General features: G+C 40.1%; 1 protein-coding gene across 1 annotated transcript in view; it reads right to left on the reverse strand.

The window, feature by feature from the left end:
* Positions 1-15459, reverse strand: part of SCD5 (stearoyl-CoA desaturase 5) — a 171835-nt gene that overhangs the window by 39826 nt on the left and 116550 nt on the right. Inside the window, exon 3 of the mRNA XM_003923955.4 lies at positions 13126-13331. Coding sequence (XP_003924004.1) covers positions 13126-13331 — 206 coding nt within the window. The remainder of the gene's footprint in view (positions 1-13125; positions 13332-15459) is intronic.

A 15459-nucleotide genomic window follows, 5' to 3' on the forward strand; every position in this document is an offset into this window, starting at 1 on the left:
ACACACACACACTCTCTCTCTCTCTCTCTCTCTCACTCTCTTTCTCTCTCTCTCTCCCCCAAAGTTCTAGTAGGAAAAGTACCTCTTACAGAGGAAAAAAAAAAAAAAAGACATTTTGACTTGGAAAATTTTAAGAAGTCATAAAAAGCTACTGAATAATGTATCACACCGATTTCTCCCCAACCCAAAATTTTAACCACTCCATTAAGGGAAATTTTGGTGTTGATGCTGTAACCTCAATATTGAATCATCTCTGTCTTGTATCCCAGAATATAATTCAGCTGTTCAGCTATAATAATCATGTCTTTTTAGAAAGGCCAAAAGTTTAATAAAAGTAGTTAAAGGATATTTTACCCTTTCCATTTACTTTAACGGAAAGTATCTAATTAAACACAGTTCATACCTCTTTAGTTGATTTTACCAAGTTCTTGAAATTGGAAGCTACATAATTTTAATTTTTGCCAACTACAGCTGGATGCAGGGAAGATTATTCAAGGAAAAAATATTTCATTCTCAATTTTTTTTGTAACAGTAGCTGTTATTTTCAGAACCATTCTCAAAATTTTTGCAGAGCCAGGATAAGATGTCGTGGTTTGAGGTGAGGGCAGAGTAACAGAGACTCCAGGGCACAAGCTGTTAACCAAAGATACACTGCCACTCAAAAATGGGAGATAAGATTCAAGGAGAGGAAATATTTACATTCACAGGAATGTTTGAAAAGAATTAAAGCAGGGTGATGAAGTGAGGAGAGACTATAAGAGGACAAAATTCCTCCCTTCCCCACCAAAAACAACAACAAAAAAGTCTTGCTGAGTGATCAGCTAAATAGCTTTTGTTCTTTTATAAAACTGCGAGAGAAGAACATCATGGCTTTAAGAACACAGTGTGACAGGCGAGGCAAAATGTCTCCACGCAGAGAAGGGCACAAAAAAATGAACAAAGCTGTCTGGCAGGTGAAAAGACAAAGACCACAGGGAGAGAAAGAGGCAAATAGACAAGAGGGAGTGAACCAGAAACAGATCAATGGGACAGAGATTGAGTAACAGGAGAGACTGAATGGGGAGAAGCAAAGGGTCTGTAGAGAGAGGGGCCCGGTCTGGCGGTGAGCAGGTGTGTGCTGGAGTTTCCTCCTTCCACATTCCCAGACCCAAATTGGGGAGCTCTAGAAAGGTAGGGCAACCACCCTCCAGAACCTTATTCTCTTTTTCACTGTTCAATCTCCAGTATCTCAAGCAGTGCCTGACATATAGCGAGTACTCAAAACATAGTTTTCAAATGAATAAGTGATACATGGAGAAAAGAGAAAGAAGCCAAATTAACATGCCTCATGGCATCTGGTATTAAACTGTGAGTTGGCAGAATACCAAAGAGCTGGGTTCTGCTTATAGCATGGCCAAGTGATGTTTACCACAGGGCCAACTTTGGTTTCCCTTCTGCAGGACCAATAAAGGACCCGAGTAAAAAAGGCAGTCACCAAATCCAGGGTAACTGAGTAGTAAGGGAGTGGCAGAGCGTGCTTGTACTTAAAAGCCCCTGTGTCTCCCTGTCTCTCCCCGAATTCCAAACACAGGTTTCTATGCTTGAATATCTCATCATCCAGGGTCTCTCCTTTGAGATGGTTTCTACAGAGTTTTTCACAAAATACAAATAACCAACTGAGGAAAGAGACCCAAGCATCTAAGGTCACCTCCCCCATGACTTCTACATTGCATTTCAATAGAAGTAAAGGCTGGTTGACTGGTGTCTCCTTAATCACCTTCCTGTAGATAGCAGGTATGGCATGGGGAAATCTTTCAGGAAGGCATTGTTTTTACTTAAACAAGATCAAACCCCCACCCCACCCCTACTCCACGGACCAAGATCCTTTCACGTGTAATTTCTAAGGCTGTAAACCCAAGACCCTTACACGTGTAATACCTAGAGTTGTAAGCCTACATAAAGGCAGAGCTTCTCTTTGTTAGAGGAGCTTGGCTGTTAGACAACTATGTTGCCTTGCTCCCGGCCAAATAAATCACCCATTCTTTCCTAGTTCAGTGTCCGAGAGGTCTGTTTCTCACGGCCGTTCCTGCTTCACAATCAAGGCTTTGAATGTGCTCAACATCCCTAACATCTAGGCAGGAGTTGTTCTATTATCTTAGTAACAAGTAGAGAGGCCTTCGCAGCAAATGGACTCAGAACAGAAAGAGACTCTCCAAAGCCCTGCATAGAACCATCATCAAAGAGCAATGGATTCAGTCAAGGGAGATGGAGTCCGGTTGGTTGCAAATCCCCAGATGATGCATCCTACTCCATACATAATCCCTAAAGTGGAAGATGAAGGTGGAGTGAAGAAGCAAAGATAAGTCAAATATTGTCTTGTCTAACCACCCTGCCCTGGATATATATATGATGCTCAAAATAGAGAAATACACTTACGGTTTAGACAGATAGGGTTACACAAAGTTAAAAAAAAAAAAAAAAGAAAAGAAAAGAAAAGAAAGGAAAGTATCGATTTCCAGTTTCTGGTTCCACATGAAGAGCTCAGAAGTTACCACTCTATCCAAACAAATAAAATGCTGAACAAACTGAAAAAAGTCAACAACTCTTAGATTAGCAAGAGATGTGAGATTACAGGGAAACCACTGCTCCCAAAATTGGACAGACAGGCAGACGTAGAGAATCACCACATAGGGAGCAGAAACCTTCACAGGAACTAGTGCTGTGTTGGGAAAACCTGAACTTAAATGATGAACTGCTGGAGGCTAGGTGTGGGCAAGTCTGAAGGTTAAAATCTCCAGGGGGGAATCTAGTCATACGGAGGCCCCCATGTTTATGTGACTTTTTCCTCCAAGAGCTTGACCAGATTCTCATGGTATACATTAGGAAAAAAATTCCCTTGTATTTCCACCAGGAGGAGGAGAAAAGAATCACAGTGAAATATACCAGAGTATTCTGTTCTTAACAAGATCTACCTTCAGGAGAAACTAGTTAGCCAGAGCCTAACATGCTGGTGTTTTATTTAGAGCCTAACCATCCTGTGGGAAGGAAAATACCCAACTCCAGCCAATTCCAGCCATCTTGTTCCACCTAAATGAGGAGAGAATAAACTAAGAAACACCCATGAAGTTCACAGTCCAGAGGCATAAGTTCACTAAGAGACGGACACCTAATCACAGAGCTCTAGAATGCAACTCCTCCCCCCACATACCTCCCACCACACTACTGAAGGCCTATACACAGCAATTCCTTTTACTCAGTATATCACGTGCAGAGATCAAGAAAAATTACAAGGCATGACAAAAGGCAAAAACCGAAGCAAAACAAAACACAGCTTGAAGAGACACAGGAAGTATCAGAACTAGATATAGGAAGGATCTTGGAATTGTCACACAGGAATTTAAAATGACTATGATTTATGTGCTAAGGGCTGTAATGGATACAGTAGGTAACATGCAAGAATATATGGGCAATATAAGCAGAGAGATGAAAAACCTAAGAAAGAATCAAAAAGAAATGATAGAGATAAAAAGTACTGTAACAGAAGTGAAAAATGCCTTCAATAGGCTTATAAGTAGACTGGACATGGTTGAGGAAAGAATTTCTGAGCTTGAGGAAATATGAATAGAAACTTCCAAAACTGAAAAGCAATGAGAAGAAATGCTCAAACACAAAAGGCAGAAAAATAATAAAAGACAAAAATGTAGAAAAGAAAAAGTGCAAAAAATAGAAAATAGTAACATACAGTAAATATTAACTTATTTTCATCAATAAAAACCTTGAACATCAATGGTCTAAATGTATCCATTAAAAGACAGAGACTATCCGAGTGGATCAAAAAACAAGACCCAACTATATGTTGTGTATAAGAAACTGACCCACTTTAAATATAACGACACATAGAGATTAAAACTAAATGAATGGAGAAAGATATACCATTGTTATACTCATCAAAAGAAAGTAGGAGTAGCTATATTAATTTTAGACATAGCAGACTTCAAAACAAGAAGAGTTATCAGAGATAGAGAGACATTACATAACAATATAGGGGTTAATTCTCCAAGAAGACCTAGTGATCCTTAATCTGTATGTACCTAATTACAGAGTGTCACACTATGTGAAGCAAAAACTGATAAAACCACAAGGAGTTGTAGATGAATCCACAATTACAACTGGAGATGTCAACAGCTCCCTATCAGAAACAGACCCAAGAGGTAGAAAATCAGTAAGGACACAGTTAAATTCAACAACACCATCAATCCACAGAATATAATTGACATCTATAGGCTCCTTCATCCAGCAACAGCAGAATATGCATTCTTCTCAAGCTCACATAGAACATTCAGCAAGACAGAGCACATTCTGGGCCATAAAATATACCTTAACAAATTTAAAAGAATAGAAATTAAAAAATGTTTGCTCTCAGACCACAATGGAATTAAACCAGAAATCAGTAATAAAAAACAACTGGAGGCCATGTGCAGTGGCTCACATCTGTCATCCCAGAACTTTGGGAGGCCAAGGTGGGTGGATCAAGAGTACAAGACCAGTCTAGCCAACACAGTGAACCTGTCTCTACTAAAAACACAAAAATGAGCTGCGTGTGGTGCTGTGTGCCTGTAATCCCTGCTACTCTAGAAGCTAAGGCAGGAGGGTCGCTTGAATCTGGGAGGCAGAGGTTGCAGTGAGCGAGACTGCATCACTGCACTCCAGCCTGGGTGGACACAGTGAGACTCTGTCTCAAAAAAAAAAAAGACAACTGGAAAACCCCAAAATACATGGAAATCAAACAACACACTTCTAAATAACACATGGCCAAGAAAGAAATCTCAAGAGACATTTAAGAATGTTTTGAACTACATTAAAATGAAAACAAAACTCATCAAAATTTGGGGGATGCATTGAAAGCAGTGCTTAGAGGAAAATTTATAGCATGACTACATATGTTGGGAAAAAAATATCTAAAATCAATTATCTAAGCTTCTACCTTAGGAAACTAAAAAAAGAAGAGCAAATTAAATCTAAAGTAAGAAGAAAACAAATTTTAAAAATTAGAGCAGAAAGCAGTGAAATTACAAACAGGAAATCAATTTTAAAAATAAATGAAACCAAAAGCTGGTTCTTCAAATCAATTAATAAAATTGATAAGCCTCTGGCCAGACTAAGAAAAAAAGAAGAAGGGCACAAATTATTAATATCATAAATAAAAGAGGGGATGCAACTAAAGATCCCATGGATGTTAAAAGACTAATAAAGAAATACTATGAACAACTCTATGCCTACAAATTTGATAATCTAGATGAAATGGATCAAATCACTGAAAGGCACAATCTACCAAAACTCACACAAGAAAAAATAGACAATCTAAATAGGCCTATATTTATTAAGTACATTGAATCAATAATTAAAAACCTTCCAAAATAGACAGAACCAGGCCAAGATGGGTTCATTGGTGAATTCTACCAAATATTTACTTCTCTATGAGAATTGGCATAATTTTTAAAAGAGAGCATTTCTCTTTTAGAAAATAAAAGTAGAGAGAATACTTCCTAACTCATTCTGTGAGGTCAGTATCACCAAGCAAGACAAAGATATTATAAGAAAAGAAACCAATATTTTTCATGAGCCAGATGCTAAAAATCTTCAACAAAATATTAGCAAATTAAATCCAACAATGTATAAAAGTAATTACACACTCCAACTAAGTAGGATTTATAGTAGGTATGCAAGGCTGGTTCAAAATTTGAAAGCCAATAAATGTAATCTACCACATCATAGGCTAAAGAAGAAAAATTACATGATCATATCAATAGATGCAGGGAAAGCATGTCACAAAATGCAACACCCATTCATGATAAAAACTCTCAGTAAATTCTCAATGATAAAGAATATTTACAAAAAATATACAGCTAATGTCATAATGGTGAGAGACTATATGCTTTCCCCCTAAGATGAAGAACAAGGCAAGGATGTACCCTCTTATCACTCCCTTTTGGGAAGTCCTACCTAATGCAAGAAGGTAAGAAAAGAAAGTAAAGGATATACTGATTGGGAAGGAAGAAATAAAACTGTCATTGTTTGCAGATGATGTAATTGTCGTGGTAGAAAATCTGGAGTGGGGGGGAACCATTCCTGTAACTGATAAGTGATTATAACAAGGTTGCCAGATACAAGGTTAATATACAAAAGTCAATTTGCTTTCCCACATACCACAATGAACAAGTGGCATTTAAAATTAAAAACACAATACCATTTACATTAGCACCATAAAAATCAAACAAATATAAATCTAACAAAACAGGTATAAGATCTATATGAGGAAAATCATAAAACACTAATGAAAGAAATCAAAGAACTAAATAGATGAAGAATCATCCCATGCTCATAAATAGGAAGAGTCAATATTGTCAATATGTCTGTTTTTCTCAACTTGATCTATATTCAATGCAATTCCAATCTAAATCCCAGCAAGTTACTTTGTAGATATTGACAAACTGATTGCAAAGTTTATATACGGAGGCAAAAGACTCAGAATAGCCAACACAATATTGAAGGAGAAGAACAAAGTTGGAAGACTGACACTACTTGACTTCAGGACTTACTATAAAGGCAAAGTAATCAAGACAGTGTGGTACTGACACGAGAAGAGACTAATCGATCAATGGATCATAAAAGAGAGCCTAGAAATAGACCCACATAAATACAGTCAACTGATCTTTGACAACAGAACAAAGGGAATACAATGGAGAAAAGGTAGTCTTTTTAACAAATGGTGCTGGAACAACTGGACATTTGCATGCAAAAAAAAATAAATTTAGACACAGACTTTACACACCTCACAAAAAGTGACTCAAAATGGATCACAGCTCTAAATGTAAAACACAAAACTTCTAGAAGACAACATAGGAGAAAATCTAAATGAACCTGGGCTTGACAATGACTTTTACATATGACATCAAAGGGCATGATTCATGAGATAAAGAATTGATAAGCTGGATATCATTAAAATTTAGAATTTCTACTTTGCAAATGATACTGTCAAAAGAATAAGAATAAAAGGACAAGCCATATACAGGAAGACAATATTTGCAAAAGACATATCCAATAAAGGACTGTTATCCAAAATATACAAAGAACTCTGAAAACTTAATAGGAAAGCAACTTGATTTAAAAATGGACCAAAGATCTTGACAAATATCTTACTAAAGAAGATATTCAGATGGAACAATAAGCATATGTCATCAGGGAAATCCAAACTAAAACAGCATTGAGATGCTACTACATATCAGTTAGAATGGCCAAAATCCAGAACACAGACGACAACAAATATTGGCAAGGTTTTGCAGCAACAGAAATTCTTATTCATTGCTGTTGGAAATGAAAATGCTACAGCCACTTTGGAAGATAGTTTGGCTGTTTCTTAACAAAACTAAACATATTCTGACTGTACCATCCCACAGTTGTGCTCCTTGGTATTTACCCAAAGGAGCTGAAAACTTTGTCCACACACACACACACACACACAAAAACCCTGCACATGGGATGTTTATTGTAGCTTTATTAATTATTACCAAACTTGGAAGCCACCAAGATGTCCTCCACTGGGCGAATGGATACACTTTGACAGATCTAGAGCACATTTTGGTCGTTATTCAGCACTAAAAAGAAATGAAAAGACATGGAGGAAGCACAAATACATATTGCTAAGTGAAAGAAGCCAATCTGAAAGGGCTACATACAGTATGATTCTAACTATACAACATTCTGGGGCTGGACCAGGCAACTAAGGTTGACCTCTATAGTTTAGAACCTGCAAGTTCTGAGAAGACAGAGGCCAATTTGAGGCTATATCCTCAGCACTGATTCCCAGCTGCAAAAAGCAAAACTATAGAGATGGTGGAAAGATGAGTAGTTGTCAGGGCTTAGGGGAAGGGAATGATGAACAGAGAACAGAAGATTTTTAGGCAGTGAAAATACTCTGTATGATACTACAATAGTGGATACATTTGTCATTATACATTTGTCCAACCCCACGGACTATAAAACACCAACAGTGAACCTTGATGGAAACCATGAACTCTGAGTGACAGTGACGTGTCAATGTAGGTTCATCAACTGTAACAAATATTCACTCCGTTAAGGAATGCTGATCATGGAGGAGGCTATGCATGTGTGTGGGTAGGAGGTACATGGGATATCTCTGAACCTTCCTCTCAATTTTGCTAAATGAAACCTAAAAGTGCACTTTTAAAAATCGCCTTTAAAAACAACAAAAAAGGAGGGTATCACTGAGAGATGTGATGCTCATTATTGGGGGAGAGGACTAGTGATAACAGACGAGGGGGTGAATTGAGGTGAAATAGGTCTCAAAAATATTCTAGATGTTTGAGTGCCTTTCTTCCTGGAATGGTAATATTTATACATTTTGATCTCTTCCCAAGGCACCAGAACAGAAGTGATTTGTTCTTTTGAACCATTCCATCCATTTTCTCTTAGTTTATCTCATCACCATGGCGATGAGGCAAGGACCTTGTGTCTGGACTAGCATCCTCTCTGATGACTTTAAAAATGTATGACAGTGTTTACATGTAACCTCTAGAGGAATGTCTTTCCTAAAATGGGACTCAATGGAATAAGCAAAGCATTAGGAGAAACAGTCTCTGGATTTTATCTTCATTTTGCCATCTCAGAAAGATGAATTGAGATTCCAGTTTCTGCTCATTAGTGGAGACAGAGAGGCTACCCACTTGATTCACAAAAAATAAGACTGAATAATAGGAGACAGCCAATCACTTTGCTTCAGGCAGAACAACCGGGTGGCTGTGGCAGACACTGCTAATTGTCTACCCCATATCTATTCACCCTTCCTTCCTTAGAAACAAAACCAAGATTGTATTCAAGCGTCTGACGTATTAACCAAGAGAACCACTCTCCCATTTCCCTTGGGTACAGATATGGTCAATGAGAGACAAGCGAATAGGTTGTACGTATCTTCTAGGAAGACTCCTTAAAAGCGACTGACTCAACTCAGCAATGTACTCCCTTCGGCCTCCCTGATTTCCCTTCTGGTTGGAGCTTTAGTGATCAATCTGCACCATGAAACAACACTGACAATGGAAGTCCCCTGCTAAGGATGGTAGAGCAGAAAGATAAAAGAATCCCAGTTCTCTACTGACCCCTGCGGTGCATGCCCTCTCATTTAAGCCAAACATAATTCTTGATGGATTCACCCTCAACCTTATGAATGGCTCACCGATAGGTTCACGTCAACATTTGCAGGGTTCAGGCAAAGAGTATAGGTAGAAGTCCCTAGCCTGTGGTTCATCCCTTTTCCTTTTCCCCTTTTGCTCTGTCCCATTGGGTGGATATCTGAGCTCATACTTTTCAGCTTAAGTCCCTGTGCTAACACTGCCCCTTAGCCACTCTGCAGGCCTAGGCTCTATGTATTTCCTGTTGGGAGGACAGAGCCCAGGAAGAGGCTGCTACAGGCTCTAGAAGTGAGCTCAGGGCCATTTAGGCAGGACTCTAGGACCCTAGGAATCCAGGGTGTGGCCCAGAAGTCAAGGAAGGGTCAGGCAGGTGACATGTTCCATTTGCCCTGTGATCTCCTCACTCTGTGGAGAGAAGTGTGGCCCTTTAAGTCGTAAGACCTAGGACAGGGGCCCTAATTGCCAGGGCCAAAAGGAAATACTCCTGGCTTTTCTCACTTGCACAGCCTAGTGGCTGCCTTTACACAACATACACATTGACAGCACAGCAAAATGTGGTTTAGTCCAGTTAACTACTTGTTATGACAGCCTTGGTGAGATTATCTTTTAGGGTCTAGAAGTATAGCTTGAAACGTGTTGTTTTCCTGCTCCTACCTTCTCTCTTCCATGAGTCTGTACAATGGAAATCTGATTAAGCCTGACTCTCTGCCAAGCTTTTCTTTAGTAAGTTGTCATTAGGATGGCTCAGCTAAAGTTTATCAATCAGCTGCAGTATCTGTATTAGTGTCCTGAGTGGACTGAAGGAGTAGTCTAAATCCTCAGTCTCTATCACCTGTTTGAGTAAACTCTCCAAGGGCACTTAGCTGACTGATCTGCACAAACACTGCACCCTGGGAGTGTGGTGGAGTCAGCTAGGAATTCTTATTACCTCCAACTGAAATAGGGACTGTTGCTCTCAGAAAATCAAACAGGAGCAGGTGGAGATTCAGCCCACGAGAGGTGTGCCACTGAAATAACCCAAGTGTGGGCCCCAAATGCATCTGGGCACCTTTCTCTGTTACTCAGGAAGCTCTCCATTCAGCCCAGAATAGCAAGAACTGAGCTGTTGTGACAGTGCCTGACACTAGGATCCACCCCTCCAGCTCATACTCACAGCCTAACCGGCAGGACCAGTAAAGCCAGCTTCACGAACATGAAAATATCTGAACAGCTGACTGCTTCTGTGTATGTTGGAAACTTTCTTCATTTAGTTCAGTGATTCTACGCTTTATTTTAGATTATGGATCTCTATGTTCTCTGTTCTGTATAATTACCAAAGGACATCAGTGCTCACCCACACATCTGAGGACGGCTGTAGCCCCTTTCAATTAGCAAAGTATAATCACAAGAACATTGAGTGAATAATCTAAGACGCATGCACTTCTAGCTTCAACTTTCCATCTATATTTTATTAGTTGGCTCATAGGATGTATTGCACAAACACACACATACATATTAGGATGTTTTGACATCTTAAAAACCTTTCTGGCTGGGAAAAGCCTACCTTCCTGGGCCTAGGCAATTCTTAGAGATAATAAAGGGCATAGCCAGGAGCATGCCTTTAACATGCAAACTACATGATCCAGAGCCATACCTCCTCTGTTTGGCCTGTACTCTCAAAGAGCAGTATTCCTCTGCCTTAATTATTCTGGAGCTGGACCAGGCAACTAGGGGTGACCTCTATAGTTTAGAACCTGCAAGTTCTGAGAAGACAGAGGCCAATTTTAGGCTGTATCCTCAGCACTGATTCCCAGCAGGAGCTCAATGATATATGTGACATGATGATATGAGTGAATGGTTTCTGATAGCCTCAGCCTCCTTTAGTCACTGGACTGGTGATGAAAGATGTTCTCAGATGACTATTCAGGGAACTTGCTGAAATAGTCTTTGTTCTTCTTCCTGCATTTAGAAATAGTCTTTAGACATATGTGCCGCCAGTACACACATAATGAATCAGATTACAACATTCTTTATGAGAAAAGATGAAAAAAAATTCCATTTTTATGGTCAGAGAAACCCAGACTGTTAGACCCGGCTCATTTCTCATTAATAAAACAGAAAATATTTTGCCTTTTCATCTGAGCTCTTCAAATTAATCCAAGGTCTGATTGTCCCAAAGCATTACTAATTATATAGCAACATCATTTGTATCACAGAATTGGAAATGACATACATAGCTAACGGCAGAGTGATAGTTAAACAAACTATGACATCTACAACTGATGGGCTCTTCTGCAACCCTTGACAATGGTGTCCACAATATAATCTGAAGTTAAAGGTTAGACATAAAATTACATTTGCAATATGACTGCTGTCATGCAAAATATATGAAATAGAAATACTACTGAATATTAATAGTGCCTGTTTATGTTAAGACTGTGAATAATTTTCTTCCTACTTCTCTGAATTTTTCAGCTTTTTCTCTAATGACCTTTAATATTTTACTCTCATGGAGAAAAATCAACATCCATAAATCATTGAATTGTTAATTGAAAACATCTTGTTATTTTCTGCTTTAAAACTTGATACTGGGTATTTTCAAACCTAAAAGAGCTGAATTAATACTGGGTGTTTACACCTAAAAGAGTTGTATTGAGATATACAGAGAAAACCCTACAGTGAAGCTAACAGAAAGCAGTGATGGAAACACACAGAATTCTCTAATCTAGCAACTGCCTGTGTAATAGTAATAATCACTGACATTCCCTAAGCTCTTACTATGTGCCAGGCAATTTCCATACATTTTTAAAACTGTATTTTTGCAAAAGCTGTAGGAGATAGGTATTACTGCTACTCCCATTTTATAGATGAAAATGAGACTTAGAGTGGTTAATTCATTTGCCACTAAGTGGAGGAGTCACAGGGTCTGATTCCAGCAGTCTGTCTCCATGCTCTGCCAGTTTCTCACTATGCTCTACTGCTCCCCACAGCATAAAAGGAGAGGCTTTAGTGGAAAAGAGCACATTCCTAAGCCATCTTTCCTTTCATGCAAAGACTCCTGTGTTGGACAAAGGCATAGCCTCCATGTCCATCAGAAAAGGAGATTCTGATTAAGTAAGTCCTCAGATGACTCCTACCCATCAGTGGAGGCGGTCACTAGTAACCACTTATTCACCATGTTACCTCAAGGCTCTAATCAGAGCGTGGTCCATATGTTGCCCATCTTTACACATAAATCTATTGCTTTAGGTGCTACAAGCTCACCATGGCCAAACTTTGCAGACACAGGCCAACCTGAGAACAAAGGTTGCTCTCTACTTGCCAGCACAATTATAGGCATTTTTTCTTCATGTGCTCGTAGAAAGCAGCTTCATTCTGCAAATGCTGGTGGACTCAGTATGCTCAGCTGACACCATCAGGGCATATGAGTGCTTTGAGGCCCTCTGTTGAACAGTCTTATTTTCTCTGCACAGAAACCTACTAGTGTAACATTTCCATGAGTGGTGGGAAGGGGAGAGGCTTCCCTACCAGAGAATTCCAGAACAGAATACGATACCTGGAGAGAGTCCAGTCCTTTTGGAGTCAAGCAGAGTCAAGCATATCACTAAAATGAAGCAAGCCCCACTTCTGATACTCCAGAGAATCATGAATGGGGCAGTGGTGAACCACAGAAACAGATTCCATGAAATCAGCCATGCAAGATTAGTCTGAAGACAATGACACTGGCTTAAAGGAAATCCATTAAAAATGAAACTTGAAACTCAAAACAAATGTGCCACTGGGCAAAATTGAATGAGCAAAAGGAAATTAATAAACAGAGATAAGTCTTATAAATAAGGCAAAATCATTAGGGCAAATACTTGAGGAGGATGCTACGGGGTTACGAGTCCACCTCATTGTGCTGTCTCTTTGTCCTGGCCCCTGAAGGACAGGTAGCTCTCTTTAATGCCCATTCACTTACTTTCTCTGGATCCGGACCACAGGATCAGCAAGCAGGTCGGTGACGTCAAGCTTTCTCCCCTTCTCAATGACATCTCGATGCTTGCGAACAAACAGCCACCCGATATGGGAGAAGAAGAAGCCCCGGCGGGCGTTGTGGGGGTCAGCGTCCGTCTCTGAGTACTTGTGGTGGACTCGGTGGTCCCTGGACCACTCGAAGATGTCATTCTGGAGAGAGAATGAGAGCCTGAGTGAAGAGATAACCACCCCACCAGGAGTCCTCCTGGGAAGCTTCCCAGCCTCCCCTCCCCCACCAGCCCTCACTGCCGGTTTCACATTCCTCCTGTCTTCAACCCACAGTCCCTCAACCTCAAGTTAAATCCCTGTGGTCTGGAGTGGTTTTCATCAGAATAAAAGTAGATCTTCACTTAACAGGATCTCAGCTTGTGTGTGGGACTTGCCCACTGCAGGAAGTTCAGGCTTGTTGGGTGAGCTGAGACCTAAAGGAAAGCTCTGGTGGGGGCGACTGAAGTCTTCTAGATCATTTGTGTCAAGAAAAGTGAGATCTTTTTTTATAGCTGCACAGTATTCCATGGTGTAAATATACCACATTTTCTTTATCCAGTCTATAGCTGATGGACATTTAGGATGGTTCCATGTTGCCATTGTGAATAATGCTGCAGTGAACATAAGTGTGCCTGTGTCTTTATAATAAAATGATTTCTATTCATTTGGGCACATACCCAGTAATGAGATTGCTGGGTTGAATGGTAGTTCTGTCAAGGTCATGTCCTTTGCAGGGACATGGATGGAGCTGTGGGTCATTATCCCTAGCAAACTAACACAGGAACAGAAACCCAAATACCGCCGTTCTCACAAGTGGGAGCTAAATGATGAGAACACATGGACACATGGAGGGGAAGAAAACACATTGGGGCCTATCGAGAGTGAAGGGTGTGCACAGAAACCTGTCAGTGTAACATTTCAACAGTGGTGGGAGGGGGAGAGGCTTCACTACAAGAGAATTCCAGAACAGAGAGGGTTCAGTCCTTGTGGAGTCAAGTAGAGTCAAGCGTGTCACTAAAATGAAGCAAGTCTCCCTTCTGCTACTCCAGAGAATCAAAATATCTAATGGGTACTAGGCATAATACCTGGATGATGAAATAATCTGTACAACACACCCCCATGACACATGTTTACCTATGTAACAAACCTGAACATGTACCCCTGAACTTAAAATAAAAGAAAAAAAAAGGGAGAGATCTTCTTAGGATGAAATCTTGGTTGTCAGAAGACAGGGGCAGTCCTGAGTATGAAGGGTGCTGGTTCTTGGCCCAGATCTCTCTGTCTCCCTCCCTACTTTGATGTTCTTCATGTCTGACTCACAGAGAACAGGAAGCCAGTAGATAAAAAACCCAAGTAGCTATTTCCTCAAATCTCTGCAAAATACCAAGCCACAAATGGCATCATTTTAGGACTGCTCTCACAAAGTGTAACTGAAACGGAACGAGCACAACTTTGGCTCCTTGGGAACCTGGTATATTGGCAATCTACCAAGTGGAGAGGCAGCAGTGGCTAAGGGTCAGGGTAGCACTCACTGGAGCCCCAAGACAGACTCTGGAGCCCCTAGAAGGACAGGCAAGTCTGCCAAGTCCAGAGTGCTGAAGTGAGGCTCAGCGCACGTGGGGAGCACATCCTATTGGACCTCTTGTAATGGGAGACATGGGAGGCTGTCAGGGGGCTGATCTATCGGGAGCAAGAATTGATGGCATCTAGGCTGTTACAATTAATGAGACCTTAGCTATAGCAGTGGGTCAGTGAGATCTACAGACATTCAATTTACACTAATAATTTTTTTAATCTGATGATGCTTTCAAAACTCTGAGAAGATGAATTAGATTGGGAAGTAGTGCTTTTGATAGGAAAATTAATCTGAAAATAAAAATAAACTTAAATGTTATATTACATTAGCCTTTTTATGACAATAGTAATAACGTTTTATGCCATAATATCCAATAATTGGTAATGTTCAAAGGAGTCCATCATTTCATAGAGATTAGCTTCATCCTTCTGAAGAGAAGAAAATGAATTGTTTTGTTTTTGTTTTTATTTGTCTTTTTTTTTTAAGACAGTCTTGCTCTATTGCCCAGGCTAGAATGCAGTGGTGCAATCACATAGCCCACTGTAGCCTTGACCTTCTGGGTTGAAGTGATCCTCCCACCTCAGCCTCCCAAGTAGCTGGGACTAGAGAGGTGCACCACCATGCCCAGCTAGTTTTTTTAAAAAAATTTTTTTCAGAGATGGGGGTCTCACTCTATTGCCCTGTTGCCCAGGCTGTTCTCAACCCCTGGCCCTG

Source organism: Saimiri boliviensis, chromosome 3, assembly GCF_048565385.1.
Source record: "Saimiri boliviensis isolate mSaiBol1 chromosome 3, mSaiBol1.pri, whole genome shotgun sequence".
Lineage (NCBI taxonomy): Eukaryota > Metazoa > Chordata > Mammalia > Primates > Cebidae > Saimiri > Saimiri boliviensis.